This window comes from Neoarius graeffei, chromosome 2 (genome assembly GCF_027579695.1).
Source record: "Neoarius graeffei isolate fNeoGra1 chromosome 2, fNeoGra1.pri, whole genome shotgun sequence".
NCBI lineage: Eukaryota > Metazoa > Chordata > Actinopteri > Siluriformes > Ariidae > Neoarius > Neoarius graeffei.
In genome coordinates this window covers 29,988,898-30,015,459 of record NC_083570.1, presented here as the reverse complement: position 1 = coordinate 30,015,459, position 26,562 = coordinate 29,988,898, and the positions used below count along the sequence as shown (strand labels likewise).

General features: G+C 42.1%; 1 protein-coding gene across 1 annotated transcript in view; it reads right to left on the bottom strand.

Moving 5' to 3' along the window:
- Positions 1-26,562, bottom strand: part of LOC132869326 (sterile alpha motif domain-containing protein 5-like) — a 76,942-nt gene that overhangs the window by 36,052 nt on the left and 14,328 nt on the right. The window contains exon 2 of the mRNA XM_060902673.1: positions 5,087-5,162. Within this exon, the coding sequence (XP_060758656.1) occupies positions 5,087-5,162 (76 nt within the window). The remainder of the gene's footprint in view (positions 1-5,086; positions 5,163-26,562) is intronic.

The window sequence follows — 26,562 nt, the reverse complement described above, 5'->3', positions numbered from 1 at the left end:
ACAACCTTAAAGGAAATGCACAGAACCTTTACTTTTAAATAAATTTCTGGGTGGATAGTATCTCCATCCTTGACTCTTGTATGCTACATAAACGAGAATTAAAATATATACATTTTTGAGAGTTAAAATCAACCACGAAGTTGGCATTCGAGCTGCCCCGCTGAGCCAGCCAGACCTGAGTGCATGACGTCACAACAGGAACCGGTTTTAAAGCCGAGGCCTTTGACAGCTATCAACCAAAGTCATATAAATAAACATTTATGGTGAAATTAAAAAATACCGTTACCAACTTGCTCAACTAAAACTGATTTGACTTCCTTGATTGTGGGCTGACTCTCACTAAAACAGAATAGGTATTATAACCTATTCTGTTTTAGATAGGGGGATAGATACGGGGATAGATTAGGGATAAAATTAGCTCATGTTTTAAGTCGTTCAAATTCTGTAAAGCTGCTTTGCGACAATGTTTATTGTTAAAAGCGCTATACAAATAAACGATTTGATTTGATAACTTGTGCAATATACATGTACATGCATGCATTTTCACTGATAAAAAGTAAAAGGCTAATTAAATAATCAGATGAACTGAGACGATCACATTCTGAAGTAAATTAAATAATCTTATACCGGTAACTTAAACACACAATACAAGTTACATGTCTCATCTCATCTCATTATTTCTAGCCGCTTTATCCTGTTCTACAGGGTCGCAGGCAAGCTGGAGCCTATCCCAGCTGACTACAGGCGAAAGGCGGGGTACACCCTGGACAAGTCGCCAGGTCATCACAGGGCTGACACAGACACAGACAACCATTCACACTCACACCTACGGTCAATTTAGAGTCACCAGTTAACCTAGCCTGCATGTTTTTGGACTGTGGGGGAAACTGGAGCACCCGGAGGAAACCCACGCGGACACAGGGAGAACATGCAAACTCCGCACAGAAAGGCCCTCGCCGGCCACGGGGCTCAAACCCGGACCTTCTTGCTGTGAGGCGACAGAGCTAACCACTACACTACCGTGCCGCCCCAAGTTACATGTATTAATCTAAATGCAGGTAAACAATGTTGTTTTAATTGTTTTGCATCCAAACGAGAGTCGCAGCTTACCTGTCTGTGTTCTCACTTCTTATGGCTGATTGTTTTGAAACAATCTGACTTTCAGTTGTTCGTTCAGTTCTCTGTTCATTCGCTTCTTCCACGTAACAGTGAGATATTGCTGCAAGCATAACCAGCGGAGAAATCAGACAGCTGGTCGGTCCACTGATCTGTTGAGGAGCGTCGGCTATAAGCCAGTATTGAAAGAGTACCAACAAATCCACCTTCTGTCTCCATTTTCTGCATACTGAGTACTCTGCCATTACTGCTAGGCTCAGGCAATTACTAAAACCCAGGACAGGACATCACCGGTTTTAGCAAATCTCTCTTAAGAGATTCTGTAAGCCAAGAGACTAGGCAAGGGTTGCCATGGGATCTACTGTAGCCAGATGACCTTGTCATTTGTGCTGAAACAGAGGAAGAACTCCAGAGAGAAATTCTGAGGTGGCAAGAGTGTATGGAGAGCAGAGGGCTGAGAGTTAACGCATGAAAGACCGAAGTGATGGTGTGCAGCAAGATCAATGAGACGATCACTTTTGTTGATTGGCATAACGTCAGCTTGAACCAGACAACTTCATTCAAGTATCTGGGGTCCACAGTCGAGTCAGGCAGAGGATGTGAGAGAGAGCTTGAGATAAGGGTAAAATCAGCTTGGAGGAAATGGAGAGAGTTAACACCTATCCTATGTGACAAAAAAAATGTCAGCAAAGCTGAAGACCAAGATATACAAGACTGTAATCAGACCAGTAATGTTGTATGGAGCAGAAACATGGTCCACCAGAGAGAAAGAACTCAAGTTGCTTGGAAAAACAAAAATGAGAATGTTAGGATAATGGGTATCAGCCTGAAAGATCAGAAGAAAAGTGAAGATATAAGGAAACATCTGGGGGTCCCTAACATCAGCACTGCAAAAAACTGAAAACTGAATTTGAGGAGAAAATTCCTTAAAACTAATAAAATTATCTTGCTGCATGGACAGATCATTTTACTTGACAAGGCATCTTGGAATAAGTTGGTTACAATCTAGAACTAGTTGTTATAATCTCAAAGTTGGTGTTTTGTATTCTTCTAATAGGAAATGCTAGATTGTTTCAACTATATTCAAGATATTCTAACTTAAGATATCATTTTTGCAGTGTAGAAGAATACAAGACACCAACTCTGAGATAATTAAAACTAGTTCTAGATTGAAACCAACTTATTCCAAGATGTCTTGTCAAGTAAAATGATCTGTCCATGCAGCAAGATAATTTCACTCGTATTAAGGAATTTTCTCCTCAAATTCAGTTTTCAGTTTTTTGCAATGAGAGAGAAAGTAAAAGAAATGAGACTGCACTGGTTTGGATACATACAGTGGTGCTTGAAAGTTTGTGAACCCTTTAGAATTTTCGATATTTCTGCATAAATATGATCTAAAACATCATCAGATTTTCACACAAGTACTAAAAGTAGCTAAAGAGAACCCAGTTAAACAAATGAGACAAAAATATTATACTTGGTCATTTATTTATTGAGGAAAATGATCCAATATTACATATCTGTGAGTGGCAAAAGTATGTGAACCTCTAGGATTAGCAGTTAATTTGAAGGTGAAATTAGAGTCAGACATTTTCAATCAATGGGATGACAAATCAGATGTGAGTGGGCACCCTGTTTTATTTAAAGAACAGGGATCTATCAGAGTCTGATCTTCACAACACATGTTTGTGGAAGTGTATCATGGAAAGAGCAAAGGAGATTTTTGAGGACCTCAGAAAAAAGCATTGTTGATGCTCATCAGGCTAGAAAAGGTTACAAAACCATCTCTAAAGAGTTTGGACTCCACCAATCCACAGTCAGACAGATTGTGTACAAATGAAGAAAATTCAAGACTGTTGTTACCCTCCCCAGGAGTGGTCGACCAACAAAGATCACTCCAAGAGCAAGGCATGTAATAGTCAGTGAGGTCACAAAGGACCCCAGGGTAACTTCTAAGCAACTGAAGGCCTCTCTCACATTGGCTAATGTTAATGTTCATGAGTCCACCATCAGGAGAACACTGAACAACAATGGTGTGCACGGCAGGGTTGCAAGGAGAAAGCCATTGCTCTCCAAAAAGAACATTGCTGCTCACCTGCAGTTTGCTAAAGATCATGTGGACAACCCAGAAGACTATTCGAAAAATGTTTTGTGGAGGGATGAGACTAAAATAGAATTTTTTGGTTTAAATGAGTAGTGTTATGTTTGGAAAAAGGAAAACACTGCATTCCAGCATAAGAACCTTATCCCATCTGTGAAACATGGTGGTGATAGTATCATGGTTTGGGCCTGTTTTCCTGCATTGGGCCAGGACGGTTTGCCATCATTGATGGAACAATGAATTCTGAATTATACCAGCAAATTCTAAAGGAAAATGTCAGGACATCTGTCCATGAACTGAATCTCAAGAGAAGGTGGGTCATGCAGAAAGACAATGACCCTAAGCACACAAGCCGTTCGACCAAAGAATGGTTAAAGAAGAATAAAGTTAATGTTTTGGAATGGCCAAAGTGACCTTAATCCGATCAAAATGTTGTGGAAGGACCTGAAGTGAGCAGTTCATGTGAGGAAACCTACCAACATCCCATAGCTGAAGCTGTTCTATACGGAGGAATGGCCTAAAATTCCTCCAAGCCGGTGTGCAGGACTGATCAACAGTTACCAGAAATGTTTAGTTGCAGTTATTGTTGCACAAGGGGGTCACACCAGATACTGAAAGCAAAGGTTCACATACTTTTGCCACTCACATATCTGTAATTTTGGATCATTTTCCTCAATAAATAAATGACCAAGTAGAATATTTTTGTCTCATTTGTTTAACTGGGTTCTCTTTATCTACTTTTAGGACTTGTGTGAAAATCTGATGATGTTTTAGGTCATATTTATGCAGAAATATCGAAAATTCTAAAGGGTTCACAAACTTTCAAGCACCACCGTATACAGGAGTGAGGGCTTCATTCATCTATAAGAAGCCAGTTGAAGGAACAAGGAGCAGAGTAAGATAGCAGAGAAGGTGGAACAACTGTGTGAGTGATAATACGAAGGAGAAGAGATTGCAAGAGAGAGATACACTGGACAGAAAAAAATGGAGAAAGATAATTAATGTCACTGACCACTCCATGTGAAGGAAAACAGCATGAAAAAGAAGAAAAAGATGTGGTTGGTTTGGGTGGATTTTCTCTTACCTGGTTGTTACAGATGGAAGTTGATGGAACTGACCCGCTCCGCCACAGTGAAAGGACCTTGCCAGGAACTTGCAGTTGGCTAATAGGACCAATAAGAAAACATGGTCTCTGAGCTGGAACTCCCAGTGTTCGGCAGGGCAGCTGCTCACCCTGCTCAGCTTGGGCCTTGAGCATATGCTGGTAGACGAGGGGTGTGACCCTTTCAATATGGTCCTGCATTTCTTGGACATGTTTGATGGTAGTTTTGAAAGGGAATGGTTGCTCTTCCCACACCTTCACCATGTCCAGCAAGCCCCAGGGCCTCCTCCCAAAGAGCAGCTTGAAAGGGGTGAAGCCAGTGAATGCCTATGGAGTTTCCCTGACCACAAACAGCACATAGGATAGAAAGAGGTCCCAGTTCCTACCATCCTCTTTCACTAAATGCCAGAGCATCCTCTTCATGGTCTGGTTAAATCTTTCCGCCAATTTGTCGGTCTGTGGATGGTACACTGAGGTGCGGCTCTGGTTCATCTGCAACAACCAATATACATCTGCCATCAACTTAGACATGAAAGGCATACCTTGGTAGGTGTGAAGTTCACTGGGGAGGCCCATGAGGGAGAATAGCAGAACCAGATCCTGGGCGATGTTTTTGGATGTGGCCTTCTGTAGTGGGACTGCCTTGGGGTAACAGGTGCATAATCCACAATGAGCAGTATGTTCCTCAAACCATGGGTCTGGTGTTTGTGTTCACCCACCACAGCCTCCAAGTTACCACAGTGGTAAACACAGGAAAGAACACCCACCTTCTGCATGAAGTCTCTGCTGCAGCACCTCCTCCAAACCAGTCTCCAGCAGCAGCAGCAGCAAGTCCCCCAGGAGCTAGCACAGGGATTACAAGCTGCAACACAAGAACTAGTACTACTACTCATCTCATCTCATTATCTCTAGCCGTTTTATCCTGTTCTACAGGGTCGCAGGCAAGCTGGAGCCTATCCCAGCTGATTACGGGCGAAAGGCGGGGTACACCCTGGACAAGTCGCCAGGTCATCACAGGGCTGACACAGACAACCATTCACACTCACATTCACACCTACGGTCAATGTCTCTGGACTGTGGGAGAAACCGGAGCACCCAGAGGAAACCCACGCGGACACGGGGAGAACATGCAAAGTCCGCACAGAAAGGCCCTCATCAGCCATGGGGCTCGAACCCGGACCTTCTTGCTGTGAGGCGACAGCACTAACCACTACACCACCGTGCCGCCCTAGTACTACTACTGCCAAAAAAAATAAAAATAAAAACAACCCAGCCAAATTATCTCCCCTGAGACAAAAATACTGTATATATGTTAACAACTGTTAAAAATAAGCATACAAGGCATCAGGGAAACTACAAGTGCGGTGCATTGAGTGCAGGAGTGAGCCAGCCAAGCGTTGGGTCACAGTCAGGCTTGGCAGGAGCACGGGTCGATCTTCCAGAGCATTACAGGTTTCAGCTGAAGCAGTGGAGTCAACCCATGGGAGCTTTCAGGGCAGCTGTGTTTCCTCATCATCATCATCACCTGGAGACAGAGGGGAGAGAGGAATCAGCAAGCTTTTGTAGTTCAAAGATCACTGACCTGTTTGGTGGGCGACATATATTTATACTCCCCTGGCTGCTTGAGAAGGGTAGAAAGCAGCGCCGCTTGAGTGGAGTCAGTTGTGTGTAGTTGGCAGGCTCTGCCATTTGGCCACGCTGGATGTGATGGTCCAAAACAGGGGTGCTGAAGTACCACTTTCTCTTCAGTACCATCGGGATGACAGAGTGAGGAGCGATACAGAGAGATGGCAGAGGGTTTCTTGAGCGGCTGCCACAGTTGTTAAAAGGAGAGCCGACGCAACACAGTGGTAAACATGCCCTTGTCTCAACTTTTTTGAAATGTGTTGCTGGCATCAAATTCAAAATGAGCATATATTTTTCATAAAACAAAATTTCTCATTTTCAACATTGGATCTTTGTACTATTTTCAATGAAAGCTGGGGTTTTCATGATTTGCAAATCATCACATTCTGTTTTCATTTACATTTTACACAGCACCCTAACTTTTTTGGAATTGGAGAAGGGGTGTGTGCGCGTGTGTGTGTGTGTGTGTGTGTGTGTGTGTGTGTGTGTGTGTGTGTGTAAAATGGTAGGGAGTTTTGTTTAAGGTTACACATTAATTAGAGACTAGGCTGTTTAGTCATGACAAACCACAACAATCTGAAATAATGAGCAAGCACAAACTGCGGATCATCTTACCATTACCAAACAGGTAATTTTTGCACCCTCATTTTTTTGATGAGAGCAGTGGTCTGTGATTTAATGTTTCAACTTGGGAAGTGTACTGGAAGCATATTCTAACCTCTGCTAGGTTTATGGTCAACACGTGTTACCAAAACTGCTAAATATTAGTTAAATAACTATCTTGCCTGTTACAACCACATCTGACACCGATCAGCTATCACATTATGACTACTGACAGGTGAAGTGAATAAGATCATCTCATTACATTGGCACTTGTCAGGGGATAGGATATATTTGGTGTTAAGAGAAAAGTCAGTTCTTGAAGTTGATGTGTTGGAAGCAGGAAAAATGGGCAAGTGTAAGGATCTGACAAGGGCCAAATTGTGATGGCTAGACTGGGTCTGAGCATCTCCAAAATGTCACATCTTGTGGGGTGTTCCTGGTATGCAGTGGTTAGTACCTACCAAAAGTGGTTCAAGGAAGGATAACCGGTGAACTGGCAAAGTGTTGATTTACATGGGACACAAAGGCTAGCCCATATGGTTGAATCCCACAGAACAGCTACTGTAGCACAAACTGCTGAAAAAGTTAATGCTGACACCATTCTGTTTTAGATAGCATTAACTATATGTGTTATTTATTATATAGACATGAGAGTTTTACTGGGAAATATGGCACTCGTTTTTCATATGAGATACATTCGGGACACTAAGTAACATTTTCCAACATCTCCTTCATGAGGATATCGATGAATTGTCTGTAATCAATTTGTGGCGAGGGAGATTCAGCAAAGTTTGCTTCTCACGCAGTACGTGGGACGCAACAGTGCTGCGTCTGAAAAAAGCTGTCACCCGTCTTACTCTCCCTAGCAATCTAGTGACAGTGGGGAGCTTCAGGGCACGCTGGGATGCCAAATTCAGGGTGTGAGCAAAACACCTGAAATGTGGCATTTCTGCCAGCTGTGCAGCGATGGTCATATTCGAAGCATTGTCTGTTACTATTGCAGGGTCTTTGTTAATCAACTCCCATTCTTCCAGCGCCGCTCTCAGCACCTGGGCAATGTTAGTGCCGGTGTGGGACTCAAACATAGCCCTAGTCTGTAACACATGGGAAACTAACTCCCAGCTCTCGTCAATGTGGTGCGATGTTATGGTGAGGTATGGCTCCGTGGCTCGCGAAGTCCACCCATCGCATGTGAGGGCAACGCTTTCTGCGGAGGCAAGGGATTTTTTAACTTGTAGCTTTACCTCTTCATACATGTCTGGGACCATTAAAATTGTTTTCAGCTCGGGATCACATAGCAAGGCTCGAGTATATATGGGTATATATGGGAGTTAGTGAGTCCTCCATTGCCCGTTTGCAATTAGTGCAAAATGCTGCCGCTCGCCTCTTAACGAACACCAGAAAGTATGACCACATTACACCTATTCTGGCCTCACTGCACTGGTTACCTGTTCATTTTAGGATTCATTTTAAAATACTTTTGTTTGCTTTTAAAGCTTTAAATGGCCTTGCCCCACCATACCTCTCTGAGCTGCTACAACCTTACATTCCCAGCCGTTCTCTTAGGTCAGCTGACCAGTTGCTTTTGGCTGTACCCCGAACCAGGTTAAAAAACAGAGGAGAACGTGCCTTTGCTGTAGCAGCCCCAAAATTGTGGAATGCTTTGCCACTCCACATTAGACAAGCCCCATCTTTGTCTCTTTTTAAAACTATGATAAAAACCCACCTTTTTCATTTGGCCTTTGGACACTGGATGGTGTGTTGATGTGATGTAGAAGTGTTGGGTGGGTTATGAGTTTTTACTTATTTTATACTTATTTTACTGTTTTTACTTATTTTATACTTATTTTATTTATTGTTGATTTTATTCATTTATTTATTTTTGTCTACTGTTTACTGTTGTGGTGTACAGCACTTTGGAAACCCCGTGTTTGTTAAAATTGTGCTATATAAATAAAGTGGATTGGGATTGGATTGGAGTATGTTTATCATATTTCTGAACCCACTGTTCTCAACCACGCTGTATGGCCGTAAATCCTGGCAAATAAACTCGTCAATCGACTCAGTGATTTTTCTGGCACGTGCAGATGAAGGTGCAAGTTTGCTATCAACGGTCGTTTGTCTTGTCATGGGTTGCGGTGCTTGCTGCTGTTGCAGTTTTTCTGGATGGCGCCTCTGCACGTGTGCTCTTAAGTTTGTTGTGTTCCCACAATACTTCATCATCGTGTTACAGTACCTGCAAATTGCGTTTGTCATGTCAATTTCATTTTTACCCTCTTTGTTTTTGAAGCCGAAATGTGCCCAAACATCAGCTTTAAAATTTGACGGAGGCGGACGAATCTTTTCGGTTTCTTCCATGTTGGAATTTGTAAACAGAGTCGCAGTCGCATATGATGTCTATGCAGAATGTCTAGGTCACAGTAGCCCGCCGCCGGAAATGCCACTGGCATGAAGGCAGCAGGCGTCAAAAACTCCACGGCGACATCTACAGGACTGGAAGTTGTATTCTACTTGTTTTTGGCTGATGTTCGCCAACCATTCATACAATTTTATTTATTCATTTTTTAAAATTAATAATCGATATTTGCCGTCAAGAATCGATACAGTATATCGTGAAAGTTAGTATCGCGATGCATTGTCATGACGATTATTTTGCACACGCCTAGTCTACATTAGTTCATTACAACAAATAATAACTATTCTGACCCTCTCTGGTACAACCAGACCATGCTAAACCCAGTATACCCCCAGTTGCTTGGGTATCTGCTGTTGCCATGGCAACGCTTATGCAAATGAGCCGAATTAGCAAAAATTTACTACTAGTTCCCCTAAGGACATATCCTGAAAATTTGGTGTTTATATCTTGTCTTATTTAAAAAAATAACATTTCACCCCTTTTTGGCTCACCTGAGCATACCTGTTAATTAGCTAATTAACAGGTAATTAGGGTTATAAATCACCCCTGAGCAGGTAAGACTTTGCAAAAATCTCACTAGATTATTCCCCAAAGTCCAACCTTTCAGGAACTGTATGGTTTGTCAATGATTCTCATGATATTTTATTAATTAAGAAATAAAATTTCTTCATAGGCAATAAAAATGCCCATTTAAATCCAGCATGATAAGGGTTAGTATGCCACCCTCACCTTTCATCCAGACTTGGGACTGGCCTGTGTGCGTCTTGTGGCTATTATATAAAGGTGTATTTAAAAATTCATTGTACTTCTATTTCTATAAGAATATCTACAATGGTCAGAATTCAATATCTACAATGTTGAGAATATATGAGCCAAAGTTGAAACCATGACAAAAAAGGAAAATATGTCTACATCACACAGGGTGGGTTACAGGCAAAGCTTATTCTATAAACAAGTTAGTTTATAGCATGGTGAGGCAAGACTTACAGTGGGGCAAAAAAGTATTTAGTCAGCCACCAATTGTGCAAGTTCTCCCACTTAAAAAGATGAGAGAGGCCTGTAATTTTCATCATAGCTACACTTCAACTATGAGAGACAGAATGGGGGGAAAGAATCCAGGAAATCACATTGTAGGATTTTTAATGAATTAATTGGTAAATTCCTCGGTAAAATAAGTATTTGGTCACCTACAAACAAGCAAGATTTCTGGCTCTCACAGACCTGTAACAACTTCTTTAAGAGGCTCCTCTGTCCTCCACTCGTTACCTGTATTAATGGAACCTGTTTGAACTCGTTATCAGTATAAAAGACACCTGTCCACAACCTCAAACAGTCACACTCCAAACTCCACTATGGCCAAGACCAAAGAGCTGTCAAAGGACACCAGAAACAAAATTGTAGACCTGCACCAGGCTGGGAAGACTGAATCTGCAATAGGTAAGCAGCTTGGTGTGAAGAAATCAACTGTGGGAGCAATTATTAGAAAATGGAAGACATACAAGACCACTGATAATCTCCCTCGATCTGGGGCTCCACGCAAGATCTCACCCTGTGGGGTCAAAATGATCACAAGAACGGTGAGCAAAAATCCCAGAACCACACGGGGGGACCTAATGAATGACCTGCAGAGAGCTGGGACCAAAGTAACAAAGGCTACCATCAGTAACACACTACGCCACCAGGGACTCAAATCCTGCAGTGCCAGACGTGTCCCCCTGCTTAAGCCAGTGCATGTCCAGGCCCATCTGAAGTTTGCTATTTGGATGATCCAGAAGAGGATTGGGAGAATATCATATGGTCAGATGAAACCAAAATAGAACTTTTTGGTAAAAACTCAACTTGTCGTGTTTGAAAGAGAAAGAATGCTGAGTTGCATCCAAAGAACACCATACCTACTGTGAAGCATGGGGGTGGAAACATCATGCTTTGGGGCTGTTTTTCTGCAAAGGGACCAGGACGACTGATCCGTGTAAAGGAAAGAATGAATGGGGCCATGTATCATGAGATTTTGAGTGAAAACCTCCTTCCATCAGCAAGAGCATTGAAGATGAAACGTGGCTGGGTTTTTCAGCATGACAATGATCCCAAACACACCGCCCGGGCAAAGAAAGAGCGGCTTCGTAAGAAGCATTTCAAGGTCCTGGAGTGGCTTAGCCAGTCTCCAGATCTCAACCCCATAGAAAATCTTTGGAGGGAGTTGAAAGTCCGTGTTGCCCAGTGACAGCCCCAAAATATCACTGCTCTAGAGGAGATCTGCATGGAGGAATGGGCCAAAATACCAGCAACAGTGTGTGAAAACCTTGTGAAGACTTACAGAAAACGTTTGACCTCTGTCATTGCCAACAAAGGGTATATAACAAAGTATTGAGATGAACTTTTGTTATTGACCAAAAACTTATTTTCCACTATAATTTGCAAATAAATTCTTTAAAAATCAGACAGACAATGTGATTTTCTGGATTTTTTTTTCTCATTTCGTCTCTCATAGTTGAGGTATACCTATGATGAAAATTACAGGCCTCTCTCATCTTTTTAAGTGGGAGAACTTGCACAATTGGTGACTGACTAAATACTTTTTTGCCCCACTGTAGCTTATTCTAAAACTTATACAAACAATTGTTAATGTAAAACAGTAACCAACAGCATGTGTTAAACGAACAGAGAACAAGAGCAAAGGAAAGTTTTAAATGTAACTAAGAAATTGATAGAACAAGAAATGCAAACAATAAAATATCAATGTGAACAAACAATAAAGATATAATAATGTTAACAAAATATGAATAATCTTATTTTCATTAATTTCACCTTAAAATGGACCAGAATGCACGAATTGAAAAATCAAAATTTTCCAGGGGAGGGCCCCCGGACCCCCCTCTTTGTGCAAGCACCTGTGGTGCTTGCAGCGGCTGCCTGCGGCAGCCGTGGTTCAGGTACCGCGCGCATTCAGGCCATTTCCCATTTGAGCCAGTAACTTTTCAATTCCACTGGTCCAATGGGCCACCAATGGTAAATGCTAATGTCTAGGCCTGCTAATCCACACTGCACCAGCCCCCTACGGCTACCTCTGTGGGTGGTGAACCCACAGGAGGTCGGGCCCACGTCACCACTTCGGGCTGAGCCCGGCCGGGCCCCGTGGGTACAGGCCCGGCCACCAAGTGCTCGCATACAAGCCCCAACCCCGGGCCTGGCTCCAGGGTGGGGCCCCGGCTATGCCATACCAGGCGACGTCACGGTCCTTGATTTTTTTTTTTTTTATCCATAAGGGTTTTGGTGAACTGCTCTTGGTCTGGCCTGTCACCTAGGACCTGTCTGCCTTGGGAGACCCTAACAGGGGCGTAATGCCCCCGACAACATAGCTCCTAGGATCATTCAAGCACACAAACCCCTCCACCACAATAAGGTGGCAGTTCTAGGAGGGGTTGTCAAGCTAAAGAAGGAGTCCTATCGGGCCATGTTGGCCTCCGGAGGCAGCTGATGGGTATCGGCAGGCCAGGCGTGCCGCAGCTCGGGCAGTTACGGAGGCAAAAACTCGGAACTGGGAGGAGTTCGGTGAGGCCATGGAGGAGGACTATCGGTCGGCCTCGAAGAAATTCTGGCAAACCGTCCGGCACCTCAGGAGGGGGAAGCAGTACTCTACCAACACTGTTTACAGTGCGGGTGGGGAGCTGTTGACCTCGACTGGGGACATTGTCGGGCGGTGGAAGGAATACTTCAAGGATCTCCTCAATCCCACCATCACGTCTTCCATTGAGGAAGCGGAGGTTGATGACTCAGAGGTGGACTCGTCCATTACCCAAGCCGAAGTCACTGAGGTGGTTTTCAAGCTCCTCGGTGGCAAGGCACCGGGGGTGGATGAGATCCGCCCCTAGTATCTCAAGTCTCTGGATGTTGTGGGGCTGTCTTGGCTGACACGCCTCTGCAGCATCGCGTGGCAGTCGGGGACAGTGCCTCTGGAGTGGCAGACTGGGGTGGTGGTCCCTCTTTTTAAGAAAGGGGACCGGACAGTGTGCTCCAATTATAGGGGAATCACACTTCTCAGCCTCCCCGGGAAGGTTTACTCCAGGGTACTGGAGAGGAGAATTTGGCCAATAGTCGAACCTCGGATCCAGGAGGAACAATGCGGTTTTTGTCCTGGTCTTGGAATACTGGACCAGCTCTATACCCTTCATAGGGTGCTAGAGGGTTCATGGGAGTTTGCCCAACCAGTCCACATGTGCTTTGTGGATCTGGAGAAGGCATTTGACCGTGTCCCTCGGGGTATTCTGTGGGAGGTGCTTCGGGAGTATGGGGTTCAGTGCTCTTTGCTAAGGGCTGTCCGGTCCCTATACGAACGGAGCAGGAGTCTGGTTCACATTACCGGCAGTAAGTCAGACCTGTAATACATGCATGTTGGATTCTGGCAGGGCTGCCTTTTGTCACTGGTTCTGTTCATAATTTTTATGGACAGAATTTTTAGATGCAGCCAGGGGCTGGAAGGAATCCTGTTTGGGAACCACAGGATTTCATCTCTGCTTTTTGCGGATGATGTTGTCCTGTTGGCTTCTTCAAACCAGGACCTTCAGCATGCACTGGGGCGGTTTGCAGTCAAGTGTGAAGCGGCTGGGATGAGAATCAGCACCTCCAAGTCCGAGGCCATGGTTCTCGACTGGAAAAGGGTGGCTTGCCCTCAAGTGGAGGAGTTTAAGTATCTCAGGATCTTGTTCACGAGTGAGGGAAGGATAGAGCGCAAGATCGACAGGCGGATCGGTGCAGCCTCTGCACCGGAGGCTTTACCGGTCCGTCGTGGTGAAGAAGGAGCTGAGCCAAAAGGTGAAGCTCTCGATTTACCGGTCGATCTACGTTCCGACTCTCACCTATGGTCATGAGCTTTGGGTAATGACCGAAAGAACAAGATCGTGGATACAAGCGGCCGAAATGAGTTTCCTTCGCAGGGTGGCTGGGCGCTCCCTTAGAGATAGGGTGAGAAGCACAGTCACTCAGGAGGAGCTCGGAGTAGAGCCGCTGCTCCTCCACATCAAGAGGAATCAGCTGAGGTGGCTCAGGCATCTCCTTCGGATGCCTCCTTACGCCTCCCTGGGGAGGTGTTCCAGGCATGTCCCCCTGGGAGGAGGCCCCGGGGAAGACCCAGGACACGCTGGAGGGACTATGTCTCTCGGCTGGCTTGGGAACGCCTCGGTATTCTTCCCGAGGAGCTGGCCGAGGTGTCTGGGGAAAGGGAAGTTTGGGCTTCCATGCTCAGACTGCTGCCTCCGCGACCCAGCCCCGGATAAAGCAAATGAAGAAGAGACATGACGAGGCAATGTAACAATTAACTACTCTCAAAAGTAACTTTGAACTTGAACTGTCAACCTGTATATAGCTTGTATATAGCTGTATGATTGTTCTTGTAGGGCTTTGCAAGGCTGTTCTTCAGGCTTTTTGGACATTTTTCCTTTTTTTTTTGTTAGAACTTTGACTTTGTACATGTATGTTGGATTGACAGAACATTGACAACATAAATTCAACCAGAATCAGCATTCAATATTGGTAAGTTATTAACTTTTAATACCCTTTTAAACTTTAATAACCCTGTTATTAACTTTTTGTAAAATCTATAATTGTTCCATCAAATGTGTATGTATACTACTAATAATAATACTATTGGCTGGATTTTTTGTGATATATCAGATACATTCCATTCACCTAGCATGATACTGAACTTGTCTTCGACTAGTTCAATATCATGCTAGCCAAATGGTACATCTGATATACCACAAAAAAAAGCCATCCAATATTCTCTAAATGTTTCTCAGATCTGCAATGTATTTTATATGAAAGAATGAGTTTTTCAACAAAAAAAAAAATCATGAACTGATCACCTAGATTAATGAAAGCGCTGCATTATTGTATACACACACACTTTTTTCCCCCAATATTTGGTCAAATATGCACTGGAGTATCAAAAACAATGTGTGGAGGGAAAACGAATATTTCCTACAGCCAAGCAAGCGTGTGCTATTTTTTCCTCTTTCGTTGTAGGGTTGTTTTTTGTTAACTTCAGTGTACGATGTGTTGCCCAGTCCATCAAACCTGCATGCATGGGGTCTTGCAGAGTCACCAGCTTGCCCATTGTGTTCCAAGAGAGGCACCTTGGAACATGTTCTTAGCTGCTGCACAACAGCACTTGGAGAAGGACGTTACTGGTGGAGGCATGACCAAGTCCTGAAGACCATCACTGAAGCCATCAACAGGACTGGTATGGGCAAAACAGCTGCGCCCCCCCAAGTATACCATCGCCTTTGTCAGGGCTGGGGAGCAGGTTGCCCGAGCAAAGAAAGCACCAGCAGGCATCCTGACCTCTGCAAGAGACTGGCAGCTGCTAGTGGACCTTGAAAAACAACTGAAGTTCCCCGGCCACATTGCAGTCACCACCCTCCGTCCTGATATCGTCCTTGTATCTGAGGCCACCAAGCAGGTCGTAATGCTGGAGCTGACAGTCCCGTGGGAAGACCGCCTGGAAGAAGCTTTTGAAAGGAAGCTCTCCAAGTACACGGGGCTGGTCAATGACTGCCAGCAGTCAGGATGGAGGGCAAAGTGCCTTCCAGTTGAGGTAGGCTGCAGAGGCTTTGCGGCCTGGTCCTTGGCCAGCGCACTGGGGTGTTTAGGCATTGTCGGACAGCAGAAGAGGAGAGCCATCCGCAATACCGTCGAAGTGGCAGAGAGGGCCTCAAGATGGCTGTGGCTCAAGAGAGGAGAACCATGGAGTCGTGGTAGCTAGCATGCCATCTGGACACAAGCTGGGGTCTGATCAGCCCTGGCTGGGTCACCTGGATGAGGATGTATGATGTTGAAAGACCCGAAACACCCAATGATTCCAGGAACATCACTGACGATGTGTCCAGCTGCATCAGTAGATGCGTTTCCACAGTCTAAATGTTTCTCAGATCTGCAATGTATTTTATATGAAAGAATGAGTTTTTCAACATGAGAAGAAAAAAAATTCATATCTTCAATCCAACATGTGTTTTTATTATATAGACACATTCACAAGCAAAACATACGGAAATGTATCAAAACAATTCATCGATATCTTCACTAGTGAGATATTGGATATTATTATACATACACGACACTTTTCAATGGACTAAAAACATGTATTCTATTCCCTTGTAGTGGATTTTACTCATTTGGTTTGATAGCATGCAATATTGTTAGCATATTGCTGATCCTACATCTATTACATCACTCTACCCAATGGAGAATGAGTGCTGAATATGGTTTACGATATTGCATGGTTGTCAAGACATGACAGCACACGTTGGAGATGGGCAATTCCATGTAAATGTCAACCTCACCATGCAAAAATAAAGCAACATGTAATACATCAAAACCACTCCCAGAGATCTCACCTAGGCCTGTATTTTACAGATGTGAATAAGTTGAACCAATTTGTAACCAACCTAATGTGTCACTGTCAGTCTTTCTTTCTTATAATGTAAACCCCAAGCTAAAATCAACTTTGATCATGTACAATTCTATATTATTGCCACAAGCCACAGAAATGTATGCTAAAATCCACAAAACAGCAAAACAATAGCCATCCTAAATATTATTTAAGAACTTTGATAGTTTTAGCTGATATTTAGAGTTTTTCAAAGGGTTATGGTGGTTAAATTGCTGATTTTCTAAACATATGCCATGTCTATTTCAGACGCGTCACATCCATAACGAAATTTCGTCACATCCATAACGCTGACTTTTCCTTCTGAAACTCTGCATGAAATACAAAATATTTTAAACAAAGATTTTTTAATATTCACCTTGGACCCCTCTATCAAATGGATATCTCCATTTCGACATTAGGTTTACAATTTCACAGAGTTTGATAAAAATGTACAGTCACCCAAGAAAAGTGATACTTTTTCTGTCACATCCATAACGCATCTTTTATTGGCACTTTCTGGCATGCCCTAGATGTACTATGGGAATTGTTCTTGTTCTATCACTTCTCCAGTATGGTACAGCCTTAAAATATGCAACACCTGTTTAAATACTGGGAGACAATAAAACATGCACTGGGTCATTTGTTGCCATTTTGAGTTCAAGTGTCACGTCCATAACGCTGGAATTGCCCAGATGTAAAACTTCTGTTCTTGCGAGCGACTGTGACAATTTGGAAACAAACATGGCCACCAGGTTTGCTTTCTTAAATACGGAAGATTTTGAGAGAATTTTGAAAGAGAAAGATGCATCAAACAACTGAAAGGAATGTAGTATAATAATAATAATAATAATAATAATAATAATAATAATAATAATAATAATAATGGCTTTTTTGGGTTGTATGTCAGATATATTCCATTCAGGTAGCATGATACTGAACTCATCTTCAACTCATTCAATATCATCATGTGAGCTGAATGGAATATATCTGATATACAGTGGTGCTTGAAAGTTTGTGAACCCTTTAGAATTTTCTATATTTCTGTATAAATATGACCTAAAACATCATCAGATTTTCACACAAGTCCTAAAAGTAGATAAAGAGAACCAAATTAAATAAATGAGACAAAAATATTATACTTGGTCATTTATTTATTGAGGAAAATGAGCCAATATTACATATCTGTGAGGGGCAAAAGTATGTGAACCTTTGCTTTCAGTATCTGGTGTGACCCCCTTGTGCAGCAATAACTGCAACTAAGCGTTTGCGGTAACTGTTGATCAGTCCCGCACACCGGCTTGGAGGAATTTTAGCCCATTCGTCCGTACAGAACAGCTTCAACTCTGGGATGTTGGTGGGTTTCCTCACATGAACTGCTCACTTCAGGTCCTTCCACAAGATTTCGATTGGATTAAGCTCAGGACTTTGACTTGGCCATTCCAAAACATTAACTTTATTCTTCTTTAACCCTTTGGTGACTGACCCCTTGAAAATGGTTCCTCCAGGAACCATGACGTTTCAGTTGTCAAGACAACGGAAAAACTAAAATACAAATACAAATACAAGAGCATTTTGTTTTGTGCACAAGAGCATTGTGACGTATCTTTCTGTTTTTGTATTTTAGTTTTTCCGTTGTCTTGACAACTGAAACGTCATCGTTCCTGGAGGAACCATTTTCAAGGGGTCAGTCACCAAAGGGTTAACCATTCTTTGGTAGAACGACTTGTGTGCTTAGGGTCGTTGTCTTGCTGCATGACCCACCTTCTCTTGAGATTCAGTTCATGGACAGATGTCCTGACATTTTCCTTTAGAATTCGCTGGTATAATTCAGAATTCATTGTTCCATCAATGATGGCAAGCCGTCCTGGCCCAGATGCAGCAAAACAGGCCCAAACCATGATAGTACCACCACCATGTTTCACAGATGGGATAAAGTTCTTCTGCTGGAATGCAGTTTTCCTTTCTCCAACCATAACACTTCTCATTTAAACCAAAAAGTTCTGTTTTGGTCTCATCCATCCACAAAACATTTTTCCAATAGCCTTCTGGCTTGTCAACGTGATCTTTAGCAAACAGCAGACGAGCAGCAATGTTCTTTTTGGGGAGCAGTGGCTTTCTCCTTGCAACCCTGCCATGCACACCATTGTTGTTCAGTGTTCTCCTGATGGTGGACTCATGAACATTAACATTAGCCAATGTGAGAGAGGCCTTCAGTTGCTTAGAAGTTACCCTGGGGTCCTTTGTGACCTCACCGACTATTACACGCCTTGTTCTTGGAGTGATCTTTGTTGGTCTACCACTCCTAGGGAGGGTAACAATGGTCTTGAATTTCCTCCATTTGTACACAGTCTCTCTGACTGTGGATTGGTGGAGTCCAAACTCTTTAGAGATGCTCTTATAACCTTTTTCAGCCTGATGAGCATCAACAACACTTTTTTCTGAGGTCCTCAGAAATCTCCTTTGTTCATGCCATAATACACTTCCACAAACATGTGTTGTAAAGATCAGACTTTGATAGATCCCTGTTCTTTAAATAAAACAGGATGCCCACTCACTCCTCATTGTCATCCCATTGACTGAAAACACCTGACTCTAATTTCACCTTCAAATTAACTGCTAATCCTAGAGGTTCACATACTTTTGCCACTCACAGATATGTTACACTGGATGATTTTCCTCAATAAATAAATGACCAAGTATTCTATTTTTGTCTCATTTGTTTAACTGGGTTCTCTTTATCTACTTTTAGGACTTGTGTGAAAATCTGATGATGTTTTAGGTCATATTTATGCAGAAATATAGAAAATTCTAAAGGGTTCACAAACTTTCAAGCACCACTGTACCACTCAATGCCAGCCAATATTACTGAAATATGTCAATGTTCCAGATGTAGTTCATATGAAAAATACAAGTGGTGTATTTCCCAGTAAATACACTCGTGTGCATGTACCTTTTATAAATGTATATACAACACACACAGTACCCTCCACTATTATTGGCACCCCTTGTAAAGATTAGTAAAAAGGCTCAGAATTAAAATAAAACAACAACAAAAAAAAAAACGCTTTTGGTGAAGTAGCTTTTTCTTAAACTGAAAAAATGAGAAAAATCCACCCTTTAACTAAAATAAATGTATTTAAAGAAAAACAAATCACTCATTAAGAAATAATTACTTTCAACCAATAAAGTCCCAATAAAACAGCACTGAGACTTTTTTTTTTTTGTATGATTTGGACGTATGCTTCGGCTCATTGAATGACAACCCGGTTTTAGTTTCCTGGCAGAGGCAGCCAGATTGTGACTTAAAATCTTTTGGTATTTCATGGAGTCCATTATGCCATGTACCCTAATAAGATTTCCAGGGTCTTTAGAAGAAAAACAGCTTTGTAATATCACAGAACCTCCACCATGTTTTACAGTTGGAATAAGTTTATTTTCATAATAGCCATCTGCCTTTTTATGCCAAACCCACCTTGAGTGTTTATTGCCAAAAAGCTCAATTCATTTCATCAGACCACAGAAGACTGTTCCAGTCAAAGAAGTAGTAGCATTTCGCACGCTCAAGGTACTTACATTGGTGGTTAATTGACAGAAAAGGTCCCTCCCCCCCAGTATACCTTCCAAATAATCTGTTGGTATAGAGGTGGTATCTGATGGTGGTCTTGGAGACTTACAAGATTTTAGTTTTTTCTTATAATTCCCTAACAATGATCCTTGGGGATTTTTTTTGTCTCTCTTACCATCCTCTTCACTGTACATGGGGGCAAAATAAACTTGGGTCATCTTATAGGCAAGTTTGTAACAGTTCCAGTTGATGTCCACTTTTTTATCATCACCCTAACAGTAGAAATGGACATTTTCAGGTGAATAGCTATTTTAAATAACCATTCCATGACTTGAATGAATGTCAACACACTTCTTCATTTGGTTTGTGTGTTGTCTTATCTTTCCCATGTTGATGGGATCTTATGTGTCCCATGTTAATTTCATCCATCAATATGGGAAAGATAAGACAGCGCACAAACCAAATGAAGAAGTGTGTTGACCTTCATTCAAGTCAAAGAATGGTTATTTAAAAAATAGCTACTCACCTGAAAATGGCCTCTGTCACCTCATATTTGTACTCCAATTTATCAGAAAGTCATGCTTGAAAGTTTTTACACACTCCAATCAACTCAGAAATATACAAGTTAATGGGAAATGTGCTTCAGCTACATTCTGTTCACTATAATTTTCAGGGGTGCAAATAATTGTGGCACGTGTTTATGGTTAAAATATTTCTTGATAAGAGATTTGTTTTTTTCTAAATAAATCTCTTAATTATAGAGTGGATTTTTCTCATTTTTTCAGTGTGAGATGAAGCGACTTCAACAAAATTTGGAATTTTTTTTTCTAACCCTTTTAACTAATTTTTACAAGGGATGCCAATAATTGTGGTGAGCACTATGCACACATGAACACGCACACACTAGATCAAGTGTTTGTACATCAGGAGAAGTTGCAGTATTACATGCAAATCCCCTTCATTCCATAACTACAGTGAAGGGTTGTAGCAGTGTTGTAATCAAGTCACTAAACTTCGAGTCCGAGTACAGTCTCAAGTCCCCAGTGTTCAAGTCTGAGTCAAGTCCAAGTCATTAAAAAAAATTTGAGTCGAGTCCGAGTCGAGTCCAAGAACAAGACTCCAACCGCACCATTTGACGGTGGCTGTTTTAGCGCCATTAACAAGCGTTTGTTCCTGAACATGACGTATGAACAGATGAATGTGTATTCTCTTTAATAATATAATAATAATTTAATATAAGTTTATATAGTGCCATTTACATACAATGATAAGAAAAATTATTTAGCACTTTAAAATGTCAAAAATAAATATCAATACAACCAATTATCTAAAAAATACAACAGCTAAAAAGATGCAATTAAAATACCATAAAATAAATTAAAATATAATAAACTAAATAAAATAAAGTAGTACCACCACTAATAAAATTCATAAATGAAATCAAAATGCAGCCATAAACAAATGCGTCTTCAACTCGCATTTAAATACACAAAGTGATTTAATTTCACAGAGACAAGGAGGAAGGCTGTTCCATAAAGTTGGTGCGGCATACATAAAGGACCTAGCACCCTGTGTTTTACGCATGACCTCCCAAAGAACTTAACATTAAGCTATTATTAGACTGTAAACAGTATGAGCTCTTTTGTTTAATACTAATTACATCATTAAGATGATGGAGCCAGTCCATAAATAGCTTTAAAAGTAAGAACAAGAATCTTAAAAGAAATTCTGTGCATAAGAGGCAGCCAGTGAAGTTCATAAAATGCTGGAATTAAGTGAGAATACTTAGGTATGTCCATGATCAATCTTGCAGCACCATTCTGTACACGCTGTAACTTAGCAATCTGTACATTAAGAAGTCCATACATTAAACTATTACAGTAATCAAGATGAGATGTAATAAAAGCATGGGCAAGTGTACGCAGACCTTCCCTAGACAAACACTTCTTAATTCTTTTAATATCATGCAAGTAAAAAAAAAAAAAAAATGCACTGCCACATACCTTTGTAATATGCATTGACATGAACATTTTGTCATCAAACCAGACACCTAAACTCCAAGGACTGGTAGCAGGACTAATATCACCGACGCGCAAACTACAATTCAGATCTATCTTACCAAGTTGGTACTTAGACCCAATCAGTAACACTTCACTTTTGTCATCAATAAGAGCCTGTCACTAATCATCCACCTCTGAATATTCGCAATACCTTCCATTGCCCTCATTCATCATGCATCTTGATTTACCTCAATATCTGGCTTAAAACTTAGGTAAATCTGTGTATTATCTGCAAAGCAATCAACTACCGGAAGACGTTTCTCTATAACATCAAATAGCCTTGATGTGTAGATAATGAACAAGAGAGGTCCCAAACAGGAACCCTGAGGCACCCCACATTCAAGGCTAAAACATCTAGAGAGAGTGTTCCCTGAATGGAAATCCGCTGACTTCTGTTTGACAAATATGAACTGAACCACTTGAGAACAGTTCCCTGTAGCCCAACTTTGCTTTGCAGCCGATCAATAAGTATTCTACGGTTGACAGTGTCACATGCAGCACTTAAAGCCAATAATACAAGGAGCGTAAAACACTTAGAATTCAGGGAATCCAAAATATTCTGTCAGAGATGGTTGGGAGACGGCTGTAAGTGCAGAAGGTGGGTTTATTAATACAAGACAAGTAAACAATCCAGAATGGCAGGCAAAATCATAAAACAGTGAAACAGGCAGTCGAGTGAGGCACAAACAGGCTATTGTAGACAAGGCAGAGTCAAAAGATGAGAAAGAGGAAATTAGGGATCAGGAAACCAAACAAGGAAATAAGGCTCAGTAATGTGTCAGCAACGCAACTCAATACTTCTCAAAGTAAGTGTGCTTTCACAGTTTTTATATAGGTGCGCTGATTGCACCTTAATCCTGTGCAGGTGAGAGTCCACGCGCTGTCCGGAGTGCGCCTGAGAGTCTATCTGATGCATGCGCTAAGGCAGGTGCAACACTCTTGCACGAAATTAGTACAAAATTCATGTACATATAAATATCTTATGCCAAATCATCAGTGCTCAAGTCCACGTTGAGTCACGAGTCCTTAAAATTCAGGCACGAGTCGGACTCGAGCCTGAGTCCTGGACTCGAGTACTACAAGCCTGGGTCGTATTACTTGTCTTAAATGTTCAAACATCACTTTCTCTCCTGCATGGATCTGTTCTCCTGGATGGATCTTCAACATTGGGTTAGAATAGTGTATATTAGATTTTTCCAGGATAGGTGAAAAATTTTCATTTTCACAATAACAAATGATTAATTGCTACTTCATGATGCCGTGGAAAGACAGTGATGAACTCACTCAAATCTGGCTGCCAAACTACAGCTACAACTCAACTTTGATGAAAACATGCTCAGAGATGAACTGAAGCTAAATTCACAGCTGGGCCATCTCTGAGCTGAAACTAAAATGCCACAAAATCATGCAGACCATTTTGCCGCAGATCCCAAACATTGTAAACAATTTCTAAATGGCTGCTTATAGCACACTGCACCTTTACCAGTGACATAACTGTGACATTGTATGTGGATACCTGACCATCACCAACTGTACCCCGATTTCTGACGGTGTGTGAGAATAGAAAGATGGAAAGAGATTTGTCTGTGTGTGTGTGTGTGTGTGTGTGTGTGTGTGTGTGTGTGTGTGCGCAGATAGTTCGTGTGTGTGTGTTTTCTGTGTGTAGTGTGTGTGTGTAGTGTGTGTGTGTGCACACATGTGCGCAGATAGTTTCTGTGTGAGAGTGTGTAGATAGTTTGTGTGTGTGTAGTTTGTGCATGCAGATAGTTTGTGCGCGCGCATGTCTTAAGACAGGTAGTTTGTGTGTAGACAATGTGTGTGTGTATGCACATAGTTTCTGTATGTAGTTAGATTGTATTTCTGTGTGCATATAATTCCTGTGTGTGTGTGTGTGTGTGTCAATAGTTAGGATGTGTGGTTGTGTGTAGCTAATGTCTGTGTGTGGATAATTTGTGTGTGCGTGTGTGTGTGCGCAGATAGTTTCTGTGTGTGTGTGTGTGTGTGTGTGTGTGTGTGTGTGTGTATAATTCTGGGTGTAAATACTTTGTGTGTGTAGACAGTTTGTGTGTGTGTAGACAATTTGTGTGCAGGCACGTGTGTGGACAGTTTGTGTGTGTGCGCGTGAAGACAAAGTTTGTGTGTGTGTAGACAGATAATTTGTGTGCGCGCGTGCGTGTGCACAGTTTGTGTGTGTGTGCGTGTAAATAGTGTGTGTGCGTGCGTGTAAATAGTTTGTGTGCGCGTGTAAATAGTTTGTGCGCGTGTAAATAGTTTGTGAGCGTGTGCAAATAGGTTGTGTGCGTGTGCATGTAAATAGTTTGTGTGCGTGTCTAAATAGTTTGTGTGCATGTGTAAATAGTTTGTTTTGTGTAGTTTGTGTGCGTGAGTGTATGCATGTAAATAGTGTGTGTGTGTACGCGTACGTGTAAATAGTTTGTGCGTGTGTGTGTACGTGTAAATAGTTTGTGTGCGTGTGAATGCATGTAAATAGTTTGTGTGCATGTGTGAAAATAGTTTGTGTGCGTATGTGTGCGTATGTGTGCGCGCGTGTGTGCACGTGTAAATAGTTTGTGTGCGCATGTGTGCACGTGTGTAAATAGTTTGTGCGCACATGCGTGCAAAAGGTTTGGGTGCATGTGTGTGCGCGCGTGTAAATAGTTTGTGCACATGTGTGTAAATAGGTTGTGTGTGTTTGTGTGCGTGCATGTAAATAGTTTGTGTGCGTGTGTGTGCATATAGTTTGTGTGCATGTGTGTGTGTGTAAATAGTTTGTGCGCGCGCGTGTGTGTATAAATAGTTTGTGCGTGTGTGTGTGTGCGCGAGTAAATAGTTTGTGTGGGTGTGCGCACACGTGTAAATAGTTTGTGTGCGTGTGCATGTAAATAGTTTGTGTGGGTGCGCGCATGTAGTGTGTGCACGCGTGTGCGTGTAAATAGGATGTGTTCGTGTGTGCGTGTGCATGTAAATAGTTTGTGTGCGTGTGCATGTAAATAGTTTGTGTGTGTAAATAGTTTGTGTGGGTGTGCGCATGTAGTGTGTGCACGCGTGTGTGTGTAAATAGGATGTGTTCGTGTGTGTGTGCATGTAAATAGTGTGTGTGCGTGTAAATAGAGTGTGTACATGTAAATAGTGCGCATGTGTGTTTAAATAGTGTGCATGTAAATACTGTGTGTGGGGGGGGGGGGTATATAGACAGTGCGCATGTGTGTGTGTGTATAGACAGCTTGTGTGTGCTGAGCGTAAATGAGAACACCCCCTTTGAAAAGTAACATTTTAAACAATATCTCAATGAACACAAACAATTTCCAAAATGTTGAAAAGACAAAGTTTAATATAACATCTGTTTAACTTATAACGTGAAAGTAAGGTTAATAATATAAACTTAGATTACACATTTTTCAGTTTTACTCAAATTAGGGTGGTGCAAAAATGAGTACACCCCACAACAAAAACTACTACATCTAGTACTTTGTATGGCCTCCATGATTTTTAATGACAGCACCAAGTCTTCTAGGCATGGAATGAACAAGTTGGCGACATTTTGCAGCATCAATCTTTTTCCATTCTTCAACAATGACCTCTTTTAGTGACTGGATGCTGGATGGAGAGTGATGCTCAACTTGTCTCTTCAGAATTCCCCAAAGAAAATAAATTTCTTTACACCACAAAGGTGAAGGCTACAAGATCATCAGCAAAGCTTTACTTATCAGTCAGAATACTGTAGCAAAAGTGGTACAAAAATTTAAGAAAGATGGAACTGCAACCATCTCACAGAGACGTCCAGGTCGTCCATGGAAGTTAACACCTTGGCAGGAGCATCTTCTGATGAGAAGGGTTGAAGAAAATCAGCATGCAAGTTCACTGCAGTTATCTAATGAAGTAGAAAGCTAAACTGGGGTGACTATTTCCCGTGACACAATACGGCGTACACTGCAGCGTGCACATGCATGGATGCCGTCCACGAAAGAAGCCTCTCCTAAAGCCCAGGCACAAAAAAGCATGCCTAGTGTTTGCCAGGGCCCATGCTGACAAAGATGATGACTACTGGGACTCTATACTCTGGAGTGATGAGACCAAGATAAATGTTTTTTGGAACTGATGGCTTCAAAACTGTATGGCGTCACAAAGGTGACGAATACAAAGAAAAATGCATAGTGCCTACAGTGAAACATGGTAGTGGCAGTGTCCTTATGTGGGGCTGCATGAGTGCTGCTGGTGTCGGGGAGCTGCATTTCATTGATGGCATCATGAATTCACAGATGTATTGCCCTATACTGAAAGAGAAGATGCTACCATCACTTCATGCCCTTGGTCGTCGTGCACTTTTCCAACATGACTAAACACACATCTAAGGCCACTGTTGGATTTCTGAAGAAGAATAGGGTGAAAGTCATTCAGTGGCCAAGTATGCCTCCTGATCTGAACCCAATCGAACACCTACGGGGAATTCTGAAGAGACAAGTTGAGCATCACTCTCCATCCAGCATCCAGTCACTAAAAGAGGTCATTGTTGAAGAATGGAAAAAGATTGATGTTGCAAAATGTCACCA